The sequence below is a fragment of the Balaenoptera borealis genome (assembly GCF_965194805.1).
Source record: "Balaenoptera borealis genome assembly, chromosome: 14".
Lineage (NCBI taxonomy): Eukaryota > Metazoa > Chordata > Mammalia > Artiodactyla > Balaenopteridae > Balaenoptera > Balaenoptera borealis.
Window position 1 is genome coordinate 26,944,970 of NC_138875.1, and position 19,668 is coordinate 26,964,637.

Consider the following 19,668-nt stretch of genomic DNA (forward strand, 5'->3'; position numbering starts at 1 on the left):
GCCAGTAGGCCCAGTCCTCCACTGGACCTCCTGTGGGTGCTTGTTGTTGCTGTGGGGATAGAGGCTAAACGCCCAGCGCTCAGGCCCATCCTGGCTCCCGCTCTGGTTCTCCTGCCTGCGGAGGCTGCAGCCATGGGCGTGCTAAGGGCCTTTAACTTCATGGTGCAGGTATCTCAGGGACCACGGGGGTGGTGCCAAGAAGCCAGGCTCTGATTCCCCGCGCGTGCGCTCTTCACGGGTGTGGGAGGGCTTGTGCCTTCCCCTCTTACTGACGTTTTTCTCTCCCAGCATCAGTCTCCCCCAGCTCGCTCTTTATGCGTCTCTCTCCCTCTGTCCCTGTCCTCCTCCAGCTTCCCATACTCCACCTCGGCCCCAACCCCACTCTTTTCTTTATTTCTTTCTCTCTCCCTTAATCGGCCATAATTTAGAACTAAAGCCTATTATTCATAAATTAGTAAAAGTTTAACTTTCCCACTCATACATTTGAAAGGCAGAGAAGTGGAACGATATACATTTTTCACTTAAACACTAATTTCGTAGCAATTTAGTTTATATCTCCCAAGGTTGAGCTCCTCCCATCCTTAAAATCCACATCCCTCGATACACAGTTGCCCTTCTGTGCCCCATCTGAGCCCCTGGGCTGAGGTGGCGTCCTCTGGTGCTGCCCTTCTACCGTGCTGACGTTGGCAAGCAGTAAGGACTGTAGGAGGATGTGGGGCTCAGACAGGGATGAGACCCTTGGCCTGCACTGCTCCCACCTCTCCAGACTTTGACCAGACCCTGAATGCATCTTATGCACCTGGACAGTGGTGGAGAAGGGGTGCAGATGGGGCTGTAGAGATGGGCTGCATCCCCAAACCCTCTGAGTTGTTCTGGAAGCTCAGGGGCCCAATGGGAACTGTCCAGCCCACAATCTCCAGAGATCCCAGGCATGAACTGAAGAGGAAGAAAGGAAGTGTAAGAAGAATCACCATCATCATCTTCGCAATAGTTTTAGCAAATTCCTAACCAAGAGCATACTGAGAGCCAGGCATTTTTTTTTTAAGCACTTAAAAATGTTTAAGTCATGAAATTCTCACAACCACCTATGAAATAGGCATGATCATCCTCATTCTACAGAGGGTTGCCTGATAAAATGCAGAATGGCCAATTAAATTTGAATGTCAGATAAGCAATGGATAGTGTTTTAGTATAGGTATGTCCCCAATACTAGATAGGACATACTTACATTGAAACATTATTACTTGCTTATCTAAAATTCCAATTTAACTGGGAGTCCTGTGATTTTATTGGCTAAATCTGGCAACCTTTGCACAAAGAGGTAAAGAAACTTGTTCAAGCTCACATGACTGTAGGCGGCAGAGCCAGGATTCAACCCCAGTCTGGCTCTAGAGGTGAGTCCTCAGTTCCCGCGCTCTGCTGCCTCTCTCGGCCCACATCCTTCTTTCACTTCCATCCAGGCGCCTTCCTTGCTCTGGGTTCAGCCTCTCCACTGAGGAGTCTACCTTGGACCTCCCTTCCCTGGGTGGCGCCCGCTGTCTGCTGTGCCAGCTCCTTAGCCATACTCTTTGCACTTTCCAGAAGCATAAATGGGTCATTCCATTAAAATCCACTAATTCAGCCCTTGGGTATGAAGCCCCTCCTATGTGTACAACATTCTCTGCCAAAGTGGCTCTGGCTAACAGGTTGATTCTAGAAAAGGCTGGAACAGTCCCCAGAAGCCCCTTTTCCTCTAGATTCCTCCAATAGGACCCTGATTGAGGGTCTGCTGTGCTCCAGGCACTGTTACCCAGCCATTTTCAGTGGGGTTGTATGGAAACCACATCCCATGTTTGTTGTCTACTCCAGGCAAGTGACTAATGGGGTGAATCCCAGGCTAGGTAGGATGGGAGGGCAATGCTGGGGGTGTGGGGGAAGACAGGGGACCATTTGGGCCCCATGATGTCCTCTCGTTCCTCAGCCCATGACTACTGTTTCATGAGACCTTTCCAAAGAGACATTCCCCAATTCTCCTCACCCCCTGTCCCCACAGGTACTACTTTCCATGCCAGCGCTGGCTGGCAGTGGAGGAGGATGATGGCCAGCTGTCCAGGGAGCTGTTACCAGTGGATGAGTCCTATGTGCTGCCACCAAGCGAGGATGAGGAGGGTGGGGGAGATGACAACAACCCCCTCGACCACCTGGCCCTGGAGCAGAAAGGTTTCCTAACCTAGAGCTGATTTCTCCCCTCCAGCACCCCTTTCCTCTGTCTCTCCCCAACTAGGTCTCCATCTTCCCTTCCCCTGTGGGCTCTGGGCACTTCCTTCCCTAGGAATCTATCTGTTCTCTCATTCCTCTATGGCAAGAATGGGGAGGTGAAGGGGGCGTATTCTCACATGTCTAGCATACGGCTGGGTATAAAGTACATGGCCTAGCATGGAGTTATTGTCAGGAATAGAATGGAATGGAAGGAATGGAATCGAATGGAATGGAATAGAATAGTTATAGCTGACTCTGACTTAGTCTTGTGTCCTCCCCTCCAGGCACATTATAGACTCAATATGAATATTTTTTTCAAGGGAAAGAATGAACTTTCAAGAGTTCTATGATGCTTGTGCTCCCTTCCTTGAAACATGCATCCCTAAAACTTCCCAACCTGAAGGAGCCAGACCAGGGCTCCTGGCTGATGAGCCTCTGAACCCCACAGTCACCCCAAGTCTTCCCCAAGCATCCTACAACTTTACTGATTGAGGGTTTCCTGTGTGAGCTGGACATGAGGTGGCGGGACCTCATCTCTGCCTTCAGGAAGTTTCCAGACTAAAGGCAACTGCAGAAGAACACATGCTACAAGTAAAGTGATTCATAAAAACAGCCAACACGAGCAGAGAAACATGCTCAGTACGTTTTCTTCCTCCTCCCTTCATGGGAGGTGCAATCTACCACTCAATTCTCCACACTCTTCTCCTGGCAGATAAATCTACCACATTCTCAGTGACCATAAAGACCGGGGACAAGAAGAATGCGGGCACCGATGCCAATGTCTTCATCACGCTTTTTGGCACTCAAGATGACACTGGTAAGAGAGCAACGCAGGGCCGAGGTTCACCCACGTTCCTCTCCAGGGAGACTAAGAGATTCAGTGCAATTTTCCAAGGAAATACTGGACATGCCTCTCCCTCTTTCTCTCTCTCTTTTCTTTTAAGAAACCATATTTTAAAATTCTCTTTATTATTTTATTTTATTTTATGAAGAATACTTAACATGCAATCTATTTTCTTACCAAATTTTAAATGTACGATACATGGTCATTGACCATAGGTATGTGGTGTACAGCAGATCTCTAGAGCTTATTAAACTTACTAAACTGAAACTTTATGCCTGTTGATTCTTAAACCCACATTTCCTCCTATCCCCAGCTCCTGATAACTACCATTTCTGTCTTTGATTTTATGAATTTGATTTTGATACCTCATTTAAATGGAGTCATGCTGTATTCATCCTTTTGTGTCTGGCTAATTTCACTTAGCATAATATCCTCAAGAACCATCCACATTGTTGCATATTGGAGAATCTCCTTTTACAAGGCTGTATAATATTCCACTGTATGTATATACCATATTTTCTTTATCCGTTCATCTGTCAACGGACATTTAGGATTTTTTCCATTCTTACCTATTGTGAATAGTGCTGCAATGAACACATGAGCGCTAATACTTTTCAAGGATCTGATTTCAATTCTTTTGGATATATACCCAGAATTGGGATTGTGGGTTCATATGGTAGTTCTCTTTTTAACTTTTTTAGGAACTTTCATACTATTATCCATAGCAACTGCATCATTTTTCATTCCCACCAACTGCATGCAGGGGTTCCAATTTCTCTACATCCTCACCAACACTCGTTGTCTTTTGGTTTGTTTGGTTTCTTTTAAATTTATTTATTTTTGGCTGCATCAGGTCTTACTTGCAGCACATGGGATCTTTCATTGCAGTGCCCGGGCTCTTTGTTGCAGCGCAAGGGCTTCTCTCTAGTTGTGGCACATGGGCTTTGTAGTTGTGGCACGCAGACTTACTTGCCCCGTGGCATGTGGGATCTTAGTTCCCGACCAGAGATTGAACCCACATCCCCTGCATTGAAAGGCAGATTCTTAACCACTGGACCACCAGGGAAGTCCCCTTTTGTTTTTTTGATAGTGACCATCCTGACAGGTGTGAGATATCTCATTGTGGTTTTGATTTGCATTTCCTTCATGGTTAGTGACAATGAGCGTTTTTTCTTATACTGTTGGCCATTTTTATGGCTTCTCCGGAGAAATGTCTATTTAAGTCCTTAGCCCATTTTTAATTGGGTTCTTAGTCTTTTTGTTATTGAGTTGTAAGATTACTTTATATATTTTGGTGATTAACCCCTTATAGATATATAGTTTGCAAATATGTTCTCCCATTCTGTATGTTGCCTTTTCACTCTGTTGTTTTCTTTGCTGTGCAGAAACTTTTTAGTTTAATGTAGTCCCTCTTGTTAATTTCATTTTTTGTTGCTGTGCTTTTGGTGTCATATTCATGAAATCATTGCCAAGACCAATGTCATAAAGTGTTTCTTTTATGCTTTGTTCTAGGAGTTTTACAGTTTCAGTCCTTCTGTTTAAATCTGTAATTCATTTTGAGTTGATTTTTATGTACGGTATGAGATAAGGGTCCAAATTAAGTATTTTACATGTAGACATCCATTGCCACCATTTATTGGAGAGGCTATCCTTTCCCCATTGTGTATTCTTGCATGCCTCTGACTCTTGAAAGATTTCATGCAACTATCCCCAACAGAGAAAGGCAATTCCTTTTTTCTTAAAAATCTCCCTGTGAGATGACTTGTCTGCCTGGGTTGTGAATGCCAGTTCTTTTAAAACTCTTCCTAAATCTTACTAAGTCAGGCCTACTGCACTCTGGGGGCAGAGAGCCCCCTGCCCTCTCTTGGTCCTCACTGCTGCCTCTACCACCCTACAAGTGTTTGGAAGCCATGTGAACCATCTTCCCTTCGGTATCCTCTCCCCAAGTAATGGTGCCCAATTCTTTGTCCAGGCCTTTCTGAAAGTTTTTACCATTTCCTGTGCCGTTCCTTGAGGTGTCACTATGTTTGCCTTTCAAAACTGTAGCAAAGGGGCTCCTCAGTCCAAACAGCGAGTGATCTCTTCTCTATGTCTTTTGCCAGCTTCTGTTCTAAAGGCAGAGGTAGCCCTAACTCTCTCTACCTCAATAACAACCTGGGAACCAGTGGCTCTTCCCAACCTCCAGTGAGATTCAGCCAATGGGTTCCGTGGTACTCTCCATATGAGATGCTCAAGGAGTCTCGGGGTCATTCTGGAGCCTCTGTCAAGGCAATCAGAGAAGGTGGCATATAGTGCTGGAGTCAGCCATCCACTTGGACCACGTGTCCAGCCATTCTGTCTGAGTTCAGAGAGGAACCAGTCCCTCAAATATGTAATCATCACATATTTGCTCAAAACCCTGTGGGTCCAGAGCTCTATGCCAAGAATTGCTGAAGAATGAAGGAGCTTAATCCCTGATTTTGGGGTGCTCATATTCTAATTCAGCACTGTGGTGATATAGAGCGTGGACTCAAGCTTGACTGATTGGTTTAAACTTCTGCTCTACCACTTATTAGCTGTGTGACCTTAGGCAAGTTCCTTAATCTCTCTGTGCTTTAGTTTCCCCCATTTGTAAAATGGAGATTATACTAGTACATACCTCATAGAGTTGTGTATTAATGAAATTGAACATGTAAAATATTTGAGACAAAATGACACTCAATAAAACATATTTTATTATTATTATTTACTAAGTTAGATAATGCAGATATAATGAATGAATCAGGCCAAAACTTATAAATGTATGTCCTTGCAATAGTTACTGAGCCATGGTCAATGAAACTGAGGGGCCCTAACAACTGCTTTTATTTGCCAAGGGATTGCTATGTGTTAGGCACATTCTTGAAGACGCAAGTCATCATCTTATTAAATACTCACAACAACTCTATGGGGAAGACCATCCCTTTTGACATTCGAGGAAACCAGTTTCAGAGAATTAAGTAATTTTTCCAAGGCTACCCATATGCTAAGTGGCAAAACCGGGCATCTAACCAAGGTCTGTCTGACTCTTTGTGCGCTGAAACCAGTCTGCGATGAGTCTAGATTATCAGAAGACTTCCTACATGAGGTGGGACTTACAGGGTTAAGGAGACTTGAAAGCTGAGGCAGGAGGAGATGGTGATGATCCTGAAACCACCTTAAATTTCAGACTGACACGCAGCCAGAGTTCCCAGGACAGATAATGTATGTGAGATGGCTGGTCAGGGGCATTTGAAGCCAACCCTCCTTCTGTCATCCAGAGAAGAGTCTCCAGAGAATTCCCACATGCCCCATCCCTGCAGGGGAGGCCCTGTTTCCCCAGGGAGCATGGGAGGGTGACTCTGTCACTGGTTCCCTCCCCACCATGGAGAAACGTGGGGATTGTGAAAGGAGGGCACACATTGACTTAGGGCCCCACCCCTTCCTCCTGGATGACCTTGGATAAGGCACTTAATTTCTGGGTGTGTCTCCTTTTCTTTAGATGCAAACTGGAAATAAAAATATATATGTCAAAAGATTATTGTAAAGCTTAATAAAAGGACATACATACACACACACACACACACAATGCCAAAGACGCCTAGAGGATGGTAATTGTACAGTCTAAATTTGATGAAAGTTCAGAAATTTGGTCATTATGAAGAGAGACAAAAAAAGGTGGTCAGACTAGGTTGGAAGGTCTCAGGCCCAGCCAGTCATGTTGGGGTCATTTGGTTGGCAGGAATGACCCTCCTGAAATCCTCCAAGACAAACAGTGACAAGTTTGAGAGGGACAGCATCGAAATCTTCACAGTGGAGACCCTGGACCTGGGAGATCTGTGGAAAGTCAGGATCGGCCATGACAACACAGGTCTCTGCCTTCCTTCCCTCTTTCCCTGGCTAAGAACGTGAGGACCATGGGCAGGTCCCCGTGGGTGTCTAGGCAAGAATCTGAGGTAGACTTGGATGTCATCTGCCTTCCATAATGACACAGCTTCCTCAGTCCATTCAGTCTGGTGGAGTCCTGGCTGCATGCAGAGATTCTGGTCTAATTGATCAGGGAAGGGCCAGGACGCTGGTGGCTTTTAAAGCTTTCCCCAAAACCGCACTCTCAGAAATTTCAGTGGGCAGCCAGATTTGAGAATCCCTGATCAGCGGCTCTCAAATTTGAATGTGTATCAGAGCCACGCGGGGGGCTTGTTAAAACACAGATTTCTGGGCCCCACCCACAGCCTTTGGTTGGAGTAGGTCTGGGGTGGGACCCGAGAGTTTATGTTTCTCACCGGTAATGCTGAGGCTGCTGGTCTGGGGGCTCCACTTTGAAGACCACTGATGGAGCCAGTTATTCCCAGAACCCGCTGACACTGCAGCCAGACAAAAGCTGTGCCCAAGTTTGTTCTCTCTCAGTAAAGCAGACTCATTTTCTTGGTCTTCAAAACCATATCTTCTAAGCCTGAGGAAGGAGGCCTTCCTCCTTCCCTCTGGGACTGAGGGACAGGGTCTCTGCCTGGCTTCCATTTCTTTCTTTAACCTTGAGCACTCATTTTCCCAGGGAGGAGCATCAACCCTTCACTAGTTTCCCTTGCCTTCATGCATCACAAACTGAGGCCAGGGACCCCAGCGTTTCGCCCCGTCACTGGGTGAAACTATGGAGTCCTCGTTAACACAGGCTCTCTCTGGCATCTCTGGGCTCCCTCTTTGGAGCACCTTCCACCTTGGACAGTGTCCCTGCTTCCCTCCCCTCAGACTCTCTGCCTCCTGTCATCTCCTCCCCATGCTCCTTTGCTCTTGCTAATTTCACTGACAGCAGCCTGGAGTGTGATCCAGCTTCAGCTGGGTGCAGAGGAATCAGTTCAGTAACGCTGTAAGCAAAAGGGATGGCATGTTCACGGTGGAGCTATAAGCACCAGCCATCGAGTAGGGAAGGATGTTTGGAGTCCCTGAAGTTGTTCCCAGGAAACCATCTGTGTAGAGGTCCTTGATGAGTTCTGTGTCTCCTTCCCTCCAGGCAAGGCTCCAGGCTGGTTTGTAGACTGGGTAGAGGTGGACGCCCCATCCCTTGGAAGGTGCATGACATTCCCCTGTGGCCGCTGGTTGGCCAAGAATGAAGACGATGGTGCCATCGTCAGGGACCTCTTCCACGCGGACCTTCAGACAAGGCTGTATACACCATGTAGGAACCTTGCACAGCAAGGCTGGGCCTCCTCCTGCACCCCATCGCTCACCACCCCAACTCAGTCCCAGTCCGTCATCCAGTGTTGACCCTTGGCCAGGCGCACCTTGGAAATTCCCCGGGCCCTGTGCTGGCTGTGGACAGAGCCCTGGACCCAGGGAAAGGAAATATGGGATGTATTCCACACTGTACCCCAAACTAGCTGGTGACAACAGGCAGAGAACCTGACTTCTCTGGAGTTCAGTTCTCTTGTCTACAAAATAGAGATAATAATGTAGAATAGTTGTAAGACCCAAAAGGAAGAAAAGATAAAGGTCTAACAGTGAAGGATCATTATCAACCCCTTAGCCAATCCTCACTCCAGTCATTAACACACCAAAGAAATCACCACTATAAGATTTTATCCTGATTGGGGGGAAAAAGAACTTTAAAAGAAGGTAAATGTAATTCCTTTACCAGCTAAAGGAAAGGAGGAAGTGGAACAACTAGGTGAAGTTTTGACACTTCCCTTCCTCTATCATCATCAGAAAATCTGTGCAGAGGGGTTGGGGAGCAGGCCAGTTGGAGCCAGTGGATGAGTAGCAAGGGGTGGGAAGAGAAGAGAAAGGACTCTCACCACTGTAGACTGGCTGATCTAATTGGCTGTTGTCCCCTGAAACATAATGCTCCTGTGTATAGAGTGTCTAGAGCCAAGGACCCCACTGAGGACACTTTACAAATGAGGAAACCAAGGCTTGTAGGTGACTCATCCAGGTCACACAGATAGTCAGGCTAGAGCCTGAGCTTTCAGCCAGTCTGTTGTACTAGCTCTGTGATGGGAAAGGCACGGAGACCCTGGTCTGAGGTGACAGGAGCTTTCTGTGGGCACTAGGCATGACAAAACACCTCCCCTCACCCTGTGGTTGCTAGGCAACCATGTGAAGTTTCAGGTCCCTGGGTAGCAGCTCCCAGTGAAGGGACCATCTGGGGTGGTGGTGCTGGTGAAGAACTTGACCTGCCTGTGTCCTGTTTTCACCTCCCCTCTGACTTTGCCCTCTGTCCCCCACCCTTAGTTGTCCCTTATGAGATCACACTCTACACCAGTGATGTCTTTGCCGCTGGGACAGACGCCAACATCTTCATCATCATCTATGGCTGCGATGCCGTGTGCACGCAGCAGAAGTACCTATGCACCAACAAGAGGGAGCAGAAGCTGTTCTTTGAGAGGAAGTCCGCCTCCCGCTTCATAATGGAGGTACCTGGGTCTAGCAGGCTGCCGGGGGAGCCAGAACTGGGGGCGGGATGGGCCAGAAGACAAGGAGAAGGAGCCCTTTGTCCAGAGTCTGACATGTGCCTTCCCTCTGATGCACTGCCGTGAGTGAGGGAGACAGGCAGTTCATCCAACCTCTCTGAGCCTCAGTACATCTGAGTAACCAGGAGGACAGTGAACCTGCCCTTCCAGGACCAGCGTCTGAATCAAAGGTGATCATGAGTGGATAGGGCTTAGGGAGCTAGAAGCACAATTCCAGTTCCATTGGGGCCATCTCCAGTGCTACCAACAACAGAGACCCGTGGAGAGAGCCGGCTTCCAGACTTTCTCGTCATATAATTGTCTCCCGTTCATCTGCTAAGCTATGGCCAATCCTCTCATATACAAAAGAGCATCCGTATATTCCTCGGTTCCCCCTCAACTCTGGCCTGAGAGTTGTTCGACGCTTACTGTGGACGTATGTCACCACATCCACACCTTGGTATTCTCTGCACTCAGTCCCGTGCCTCCCTGTGCACTCCACTGCGTGCCAGGTGGGGTGGGAGAGACAAGGGAAGAAGAGAACCCAGACTATGCCTGCAAGGGGCTTGCAGTCCAGCTGGGGAACTCCAGATCTCACATGAGGCTAATGAGAGAGTCTGGCGGTCATCATAGTAACTGATCCTGGGGGTAAGAAGGCACTGTCATAGGGCTTTACCCATATTAGCTCACTTAACCCTCATAGCAACTCTGCGCTTTAATTATCCCTGCTTAAATATGGGGAAACTGAGGCACAGAGAGTTTAGTAGCTTACATGAAATCACACAACCAAGGCATAGTGGAAGCAGGATTCAAAGCCAGGAGGACTGGCTCAGAATATGTGCTCTTAGCCGCTGTAGTAGACTAGTCCATGGTGATGAGGGCAAACAGTGGGCTGGCTGAGCGTGCTACAGGTGTTCAGAGACGGGACAGGGCTCCCTGGAAGTGGTGGTTTTGAGCTGGACCGGAAAGTGGACATAAGCGGCAACAAGGAGGGAAGGCATTCCTAGCAAGGGGAACAATATGGCCAGAGGTGGAAGTGAACACAGCAAGTGGTTTGAGGTTTGGCCGGAGGGGATAGGAGGAGAGTTATGTGACTTGGGTAGAGGACGAGATGGAGAAGGACTTAAAGGGGATGACTCTGAAGGACGAGAGATGGGAGCCTGGGCTCTCCAGGTAGTGGGGACCTTTGGAGATGTGCCCCTTATTTTCTGGTGGGAAACAAAGTCCAGAGCCCCTTCCTTCTTCCTTGGGCTGTGTCTGCCCCAAGGGACTCCCTTTCCCCTCCCCACCTTCTCTGGGAGCAGTCAGCACTTGTGGGAAGTTTGCCACCTTGGTGGAGTTTTTTAACAAGGAAAATTCAAGGGTGATTCATCTATGCACACAGAGCAACACCTCACCCATCCAAGATGTCATGGCGTGTACGTCATCTAAGCCTGATGCTGTCAGGGGCCCGAGCTGTGATTACACCTCAGCATGGCTTCCGGGGAGTTTTATCAATGAAGTCTGCCTAATGGGTGGCTATAATTTGCCAGAAATTTGTTGCTATCTTATTTCTTTTTTCATTTCAAATCTATCTGGGAGCTGGGTGTATGAGAGCTTAGAAACAAATGAGATCGCTCTGTGTCCCTGTCTCTCAATTTCTCTTTTCCAGTTGATCTTCAGATAAGAGGTGGAGCACTGGATTGCGAGCCCATGACCCTGGGTTCTGGTTCTGCTCAGCCTCTAACTCATGAGCAAGCCCCATCCTCTCTCTGTGGCCTCGTCCTCAGACACACGGATCGGCTGGGAAAAAAACGACAATAGCTAATATTTACTGAGCACTTCCCATGTGCCAACCTTGTTCTCAGCACTTGGTGTTTGTCAACTCATTTAATCCTCATCACCATTCCAAGAGTTAGGCTGGCAAATTATTCCATTTGCCAGCTGCCTGGCAGCTCAGTGTCCTTGAGTGCAGATTCTGTGAGCCATGATCTCACCCGTAGCTTCCTGTTTCTCCTGTTGTGAAAGGATAAGGCCCTGTGAAATCACTGGCCTCTGTTTAATGATTCAGAAAGCCCGGGGACTCGTGGGGGACACCACTTCTCTGATGAAGCATGGGTGAGCTGGCCAGCGGGGAGTTGGAGCGGCGCTGCAGGGCAGCAGAAGCAATGACAGTTATAGCATCTTGTTAACTCAGGGCGTCTCCAGCAATGTGGCGCCATATTGGTCACCTGGAAGGAGAGAATCACTGACAAAAAGAAGCACGTCTGCGATGTTAGATGTAAGAGTGACCTCGAAGGGTTGCTCTGCCCATGCCTCTGCCTTCAGCTGAGCAATCTTCCTATTTGACAAATGAGGCAGTTGAGGCCTGGAAGGTCAAGTGCCTTGTCTAGATCACACAGCTCGTAGGGCTGCAACTGAGAAGGATGGAGGTGGGGTGGGAATAGGGGGAGGTTTCTCAAGCAGTGCGGATGGGCCTCCCCATGGCTGCTGACTGTGGGTGGGTGTGTGCGGAGGGTATGCAGTGGTGGGAGCTGTTCTAGTTCATTCCCAGGTCACATCTGTCTAGGGTTATAGAGGCTTTGCATTTGATGAATGACTCAATCACTCATTCAGATGCCATTCACTCATCGGGAGCTCTCATCCATCCTGGAGCCGTCTCCTTGTAGCACTGAGACCTTGATGCAGCAGGCCAGGCAGGTAGCTTTGCACAGTTGCTGCCAGGAAACTCAAGTCTGCACACCCTCTTTAACCCCCAACTGTCAAAGCAAAAGGCAAGAATTCCATGAACCAACCATGAGCCAGGGCACCTGGGTATTACTGTTTTTCCCTACCCTCTTTTCCCTTTACCCCGACTCCCTTGTTTATACCCAGCTGTGATTGCCTAGATTCCCCATAGGGATGAGGCAGGGTGTGAACTGATACATACAGCACCATTTCAGAAGAGAATATGACACATGAGAACTGGGAGAGGCCCTGGAGTGGGACCTGGTGGGATGATGGAGGGCAGCCTGGCAGAGAGAGAGCCGGGGAGGCAGGTGCCAGCTGAGTGGCTGCCTTGCCTTGTGTCTGGCCGCCTCCCTGCTTCCTTAAAGGGCTCCAAGGGAAGAAACTGGGGATCAGTCACTCCTGGCTGAGTTCCTCCCTTGCACCTTATGCCCACAGGCTCCAGGCAGGAGAGACGAGAGATCACAGCTCCTGAATTTCAGGGACTCACTGTGACACGCACGTAATCAGCTTTTTCATTCAAGGGGACGTTCATACCTTGGTGGTTAAGGTTCAGCACTGCATGTGAGAGAACCCAGATGACTTTGTCACACCCATTTTTCAAATGAGGAAACACTCATTCTTTCATCCTTCCAGCCAATAGTTATTGAGAACCTAGGTTCTGGGCTTTGGGGATGCAGTGATGAGCAAAACAGATGTGATGCCTGCCCCTGTGGCTTTCAGTTGTAGAGAAGAAGGTATCACACCTTCTTTATCACACAGGTAAATGCAAACTTCTAACTGAGAACTGCCGTGGTGGGTGGTTATAGGGTGCTGTCAGACCCTATCATGAAGAGATTTGACTTTCTTAAGGTGGTCAAGGGGGTTCCCTGAAGAAGTGATCCTTGAGCTGAGACCTGAATGATGAGGTTGAACAAACACTGGCTTAGGTAAAGAAGAGAAAAGGGTAGGGGCAGGGAGAGCATGTGCAAAGGCCCTGTGATGAGAGAATGTAGAGGTTGAGGGACTGGAATTTGAGGGATATAGAAGAGGAGTGGCTGGAGATGAAGGGGGCTCTTGGGGGCCAAGAAGAAGGTAAGGGTGGCAAGAGAGGGCATGGGCAGAACTAGAACTCACCTTCTGATACCCCCCAGTCAGTTCTTAAGCCACTGCTAGAACAATAAGTAATAGAAGACAAGGGGCTGGGCTCCACCATGAAAAGGGGGGGCAGCCTCCCAGACCTTGATTGAACTGAGTTCTAAGTCTAGGCTGATGTTAAGCTTGGGGGGAGGAAGGGACGTATGAGCACGGCATATGTAGGGGAGGGCGGGGGCTGGCTTATCTGGACAGGAGGGACATACTGGGAAAAAGTGACCCCAGGAAGTTCAAAGGGACTCAAGGGTGGATGCCCTGGGGAGGCAGGGTTTTGCTGAAGTTGTACTTTCCAGGACCTTTCAGCCAACATCTGGTACATTTTCTCCTTTCCAAAGTTAGAAGACGTGGGAGAAATCATTGAAAAAATTCGGATTGGCCATGATAATACGGGCATGAATCCTGGTTGGCACTGCTCCCACGTGGACATCCGCAGGCTCCTCCCAGATAAAGATGTGAGTTTCTGACTGATCTGTCCTGCTGTTTCTTTTGTCCCTTTTCAGAAGAGATTAAAGACAGATTCTTTACAAGAAACTGTAGCCTTTTTAAGTTGAGATAAAATCATCTAAGGAAATTTCAGCCAGTTCACTCCAAGTGCAGGAACTAACTCAGGTCCAAGGCAGAATCTTTTAGAACCTGGTTTATGGGTCAAGAAGGAGGGTCTGGGCAACCATGTCTCTGCTCCTCACCCCCAAAGCCATACTACCAGTGAGTGACCAAGTGTGCCCTTCCTGCAACTCAAGGTCAACTCAGAGAAAGAAACCCACCTAACCAACTTGTAAAACATTCCAAAACCACGAAATTCTAAACCTAGGAAGCAGCTGTCAGTCATGGCTGTGGTATGAGCTGGGAGCTGGGAGCAGTTTAAAAAAAACAGAGCTTCCTCCCCTTGCCTGCTGAGTCTGAGTCTCTGGGATGGGGTTCAGATATCTATTTTTAAGTGGCTCAGGGAACTCCACCTTCAAGAGCCTACCCCTGACATGGTGTGGAAAGTGCTTTAAGTAAGACTGGATCTGCTGGAATTGGGGCAGGCCGGGGGGGGCTCCTCTGTGGCTTTTGTATTATTAGTGGGGCTCCATCACCCTTGTCCTTGGTTGGTCCCCATGAGTGTTGACATGAATGACTGAAGTTGGCAGTTTCCACATTAGGGGCTCAGTTTCCTCCTTCCTCCTCACCCCAGGGCACAGAGACCTTGACCTTCCCTTGTGATCGATGGCTTGCCACCTCAGAGGACGACAAGAAGACCATTCGAGAACTGGTCCCTTATGATATCTTCACTGAGAAATACATGAAAGATGGGTCTTTAAGGCAAGTCTACAAGGAAGTGGAAGAGCCGCTGGACAGTAAGTGTGGTGTGATCGCCCTCATCACTGTCAGCAGAGCCCTCCCTTGTAGGGCACCTGCCCTGTGCTGGGCGGAGCCTTTGCCCCCAGGAGGTAGAGTCTATAATTATCTTCACTCCATAGAGAGGGCAACTGAGGCTCACAGAGGTTACATAACCTGCCGAAGTTCACTCAGCTAATAAATGGCAGGGCTATTCTTCAAAGGTACTCAGCTATCTCACTCTGAGGTTTGTGCTCAAATCCTGACACACTGTCTGACAGTGTGATCATACATCCAAATACGTGCTCTCCTGTGCCTGGACTCTGCTGGTCCTTGTTCTCTCCCTTGCTTAGTTAATTTGGCTACTAATCTGCAGGGCTTGGTCCTCTCTGCTCTTGCTGGATCCAGCTGTCCCAACCGAGTATGAATCCAATAGCATCCTGGCTTTGTACAGAACTGGAGCTGTGGTGTGTTTGTTCTCAGGGGCTGGGTGCAGCTTCACTGTCCAAGGTCATGGGTTTCTTTTCTGTATGTGCCAGTTTGCTTGTTCTCATTGATGAGGTTTTCTCTGCCTGATTTGCCCCAGCCTGACCACACACTTCTTGCTCTCATTCCTTGGCTTTTGAACTACCATTTTCTGGTTCTCTTCTTACCTCTCTGGCTGGCCCCTGAGTGCCGTTCTCCATTCTCTTGCCGGGTGCTATTGCTCCAGGCTCAGCCCTCGGCCTCAGCTGAGCCTCTGCTATAGCTCTCACATTTCCTTTAGTCTGAGTTGCCATTTGCTTAAGAGATAAAAACAAGTGTTGCCTCAATAACATGCCTTTCCCTACCCATATCCCTTTCTCCAAATTTGCTTTGCTATTGAATCTGGCGGATAATTCCCTTTTCTACTTGGATCCCAGAGGATGCCCAGGAAAGCTGGCCCGGCGGCACACTTGGCTGTTCTGTATTAATAACATGCCACAAACCCACTCTGTGCTGGGTGGTGTTTCTAGGGAAACATCTTTCCACGGAGAGCTGTGTGGCCTTGGTGGGACAGGGAGGGAGGAGGATCCAGAAATAGCAGGATTTGACTGCATGACCGCATTGCTCAGCACCCAGAAGCTGAATCGGTTTTCCTAATTCCCAAAGGACTGGAGAGAGTGGTGGGGGGTCCGGGGTGGGGAGAAAGGGGCAGGAAGGCCATTTAATCACAGCCCTGGGGACACAGCACCCCACTCTGGGACGAGGGCTCCTAGAAGAGGTCCCGCCCAGGTGTGAAGTAGGGCTGAATGCACAGCCAGCAAATGTATGGGGAGAGAAAATGAGGGGGGTGGGGACAGTCGACTGTCGTGTCTAAACTGTGGCAAGATTCCTAATGTTACCTCATGTCAGTATTAGCCAGACAGGCGTGGGTGATGTTGACTTTTTTCAACACGAGAGGATTCTTTTAATGCACACGTGAAATGCTGGCCCGATTCTGAGCTGAGCCGAGCAAGGCGGCGGGGCTGCCTCCTGTCCTTGAGGGGACAGGCCTCTGAGAGCAGTTCTCCCAGTGCGCCAGGGAGGTTTAGCCAGCAGAGTGCTGGGTGGGGCGGCAGAGAAGGGAGGATGGGAAAGGGGACGTAGGGAGGGGGCGGAGTTCAGGATTGGATGTGAGTTTGTGCTCTGTGGTCTAGTCAAGGTGGACATGGGGGTGTGGGTCCAGAGCACAGGAGGGAACTGGGCTGGAGACGCAGCCTCGGGGAACTCACAGAAGTCAACACCCGGAGCATGCAGGGTGAGAGCTGCGGGAAGTGGACTGACCTGGGAGACGTGGGCATCCGAGTGGTCAGGAACCTATAAAGCAGACGATCAGGAACCTATAAAGCTGCTCAGGGAGCAGCCAGAGAGGCAGAAGGAGAGCAGGAAAGAATAATGCTGTAGAATCCAAGGGAAAATGAGGATAATAATAGGAACCGTGTTGTGGGCGTGAGCGTGTTTCATACCAACGGGTAAGAGCAGCTCACATCACCTTACTCTCCTACATTTAATTACGTGTGGTTCTGAGCCCACTTGCAAGGGTTGGTAAGAAAGTCCATCTCAGTCACTGCAGGGAGGGGGCATCCCCTTTTCTAGGGTCTTATAAAAATCCTGAGGCTCACATCAGGGGCCTGGCCCTTAGTCCAGGTGGGAAGAACCTACACCTGTGGTCTCCTGCCGCTCGGTGACACTGCTGCTAGTTGCTCCCCGTCGACACGCAGCTTTCATCTCTCTGGATGGCCAGCAATGCTTCTGCATGGACCCTGGCTTTGGCAAAAGACCTTCTCTCTCTTTTTTTTAAAAATAAATTTATTTATTTATTTATTTTTGGCTGCTTTGGGTCTTTGTTGCTGCGGTTGGGCTTTCTCTAGTTGTGGCGAGCGAGGGCTACTCATCATTGCGGTGCCCGGGCTTCGCATTGCGGTGCACAGGCTTCTCATTGCGGTGGCTTGTCTTTGTTGCGGAGCATGGGCTCTAGACGCGTGGGCTTCAGTAGTTGTGGCTCTCAGGCTCTAGAGCACAGGCTCTGGATCGCAGGCTCAGTAGTTGTGGCTCATGGGCTTAGTTGCTCCGTGGCGTGTGGGATCTTCCCGGACCAGGGCTCAAACCCGTGTCCCCTGCATTGACAGGTGGATTCTTAACCACTGCACCACCAGGGAAACCCAAAAGACCCTCTCATCAGCCTGGAGGCCTCCTTGCTTCAAGTCCCCAGATAAGCCAGGCAGCTGTCTCCTTATTGGGTCCCTTTGTGCAGGTGAGGATTTTCTACCACCCATAGGGACTCTCAAACCATCACCTGCTCCCAGGCTGGGGAAACTGACCTTCTTCCCAGTTGGACCATTTCCGCCTTCACCTCAAAGCCACAACTTTCATCCTTCCCCTTGGGGATAACCCAGCTAAGTCCCCTCTTCCCTGGCCTGAAACTCCAAAGCTCCTAGGATAAAGGAATACGGAGAGGAGATAAAGAACGCTCAGCCTTCCTCAAAACAAAGACTTGCCTTTCCCTCCTGGGGTGGGGATTGGGAAAGGGGCTACTTTGTTCCTCCCTGATGAGTGTATAGCAGCAAAACAAAAACAAGACGGTGTTTAGTTACATTTTCCTGAATAATTTTTAATAACTGTCACACCAGTATTTATTGAGCCCTTTCCAAAGGCCATAGGAGATAAAGGAGTGGGTGGCAGTGACTGCGGCTTTGGTGAGGGGGGTTTCCCTGGAGTTCTGGGGACAGGCTGGTTGAAGAGTAAATGAAAATACGAAAGACACTGAGGGGAAGCTATTCTTTCAAAAATATTTGATTTTTTCCATAAACCGTTTAGAAGTATCTGGCATTGATACCGGTCACCCTCACATGGGAAGGCACCTTACTGTCAGTGTGTCACGGTAGATAGATTTAGTGACCACAGTGTGCATGTGTGTCAGGCAGTTTCCTGAGTCTTTCTCCTGGAAGCTGTAAGCAGCTGGAGGGGTGGATGGTTTGAGGTGGCTGGAAAAGTCTCCATCCCTTGGGTCTCTTAGAGGTAAACTTCCCACTGGTGAATCCACTCCAACCTGTAGCAGAATGTGCATAAGGGAACAGACAAAAGGAGGACACTGAGTTCTCCTGGAGTCCTGGGCCACAAGCTGAATACTGCCTACAAATCCAGTTCCCCCAAACCTAAACAATGCCCTCCCTTTCTTCCCTTTGTCTGTCCAACTGCCCACCCAGTTGTGCTGTACTCGGTGCAGATCTTCACAGGAAACGTTCCCGGGGCAGGGACGGACGCCAAGGTCTACATCACCGTCTATGGAGACCTCGGGGACACGGGAGAGCGGTACCTCGGCAAGTCAGAGAACCGCACCAACAAATTCGAGAGAGGAACGGTAGGCGGAGCCCGCCGAGTTACCCCGCCCCTCTCCTCCCTGTCCTGTTATCATTATGGGGGGTGGGGCTGAAAGGGGCCAGCTCTTCTTGTCTTGGAACTTTGCGGGATGTCATGCACCCTTATGTGGGCATTTGCCCCCCCACGGAGTCTGCTCCCCTTCTCTCAGCCTACGCAGGGTCCTGCATGTGGAGTAGGGGTGGGGCTTGAGCAAGCAAGAGGCCATTTGAGCCCCAGGTTGCTGGCTGTAAGGAACTGGGTTGTCTTCAAAGAATCCAGCTCACCGCAGTGGGTCATGAGCGTGGAGTGGTGAGCGCCTGCAGAGTGGCGGTGTTGCCCGGACAGCAGCTTGAACTAGGGGCCTGGGGGCCCGCCATCCACTCCTTACATGGCTGAGCATCTCTGGCCTCAGTTTCCTCGTCTGTGAAATAAGGAGGCTGATGTGAAGCAGCTAAGCTGTGCTGTGCAGAGTCCTGGGCAGCAGCGAGGCCCACGGGAGCCACAGAAGGGTAAGGGCAGCAGACAGGCACCCACCCCTCCCGCGCGGGTCCACTCTGACCTGGCCTATCTGTTGGAGTGCCAAGCGAGCCCTCTATTAAGCAAGGGGCTCTGTGGCTACAGAAAAGCTTGAAAACCACACCACTGGATGGTGTCCAAGGCCCTGCCAGCTCTGACCTAACAGTGGTTTTACAAAAAAGAAGATATCCGACCAAACTTGCCTTCCCACCAGCTTGGCCTCCCTCTCCCCGCCACAGCTCCCCTCTCCTGTGCCCCTGCCGCCTTCCCCCTTCACTGCTCCTCGACCTCTCTTCCCACTCCGTTCACCGAAATCTACCGAACCCCCCCAGACCAGGCTACAGCTGTGGGGATGAGAGCAAGGTGATTGGCTCCTAACTGAGTCTGCGGCCCTCCCTGTGGCCAAGTGCCTGGGGAGATTCCTGCATCAACCAATGGGTGTTTATCAGGGGTCTCCTTAAGCCTGACCCCCAGCTGGGCATGACCTTTAGTGCTGAAACATTCGCTACTTGGTGAGGAGGAAAGTAGCTCTGGGCCAAGGAAAGCAGGTGCCACTAAGCAGGTCTGCAGCTGGTGGGTAACCCCAGGAGCCAGGCCCCCTCGAAGGAG

The 19,668-nt window shown here is 49.6% G+C and overlaps 1 protein-coding gene across 1 annotated transcript in view; it reads left to right on the forward strand.

The window, feature by feature from the left end:
- LOXHD1 (lipoxygenase homology PLAT domains 1) overlaps positions 1–19,668 on the forward strand; it is a 218,633-nt gene that overhangs the window by 128,783 nt on the left and 70,182 nt on the right. Inside the window, exons 22-29 of the mRNA XM_082353369.1 lie at positions 2,033–2,199; positions 2,951–3,055; positions 6,822–6,950; positions 8,088–8,252; positions 9,305–9,486; positions 13,698–13,814; positions 14,540–14,702; positions 18,390–18,544. Coding sequence (XP_082209495.1) covers positions 2,033–2,199; positions 2,951–3,055; positions 6,822–6,950; positions 8,088–8,252; positions 9,305–9,486; positions 13,698–13,814; positions 14,540–14,702; positions 18,390–18,544 — 1,183 coding nt within the window. The remainder of the gene's footprint in view (positions 1–2,032; positions 2,200–2,950; positions 3,056–6,821; positions 6,951–8,087; positions 8,253–9,304; positions 9,487–13,697; positions 13,815–14,539; positions 14,703–18,389; positions 18,545–19,668) is intronic.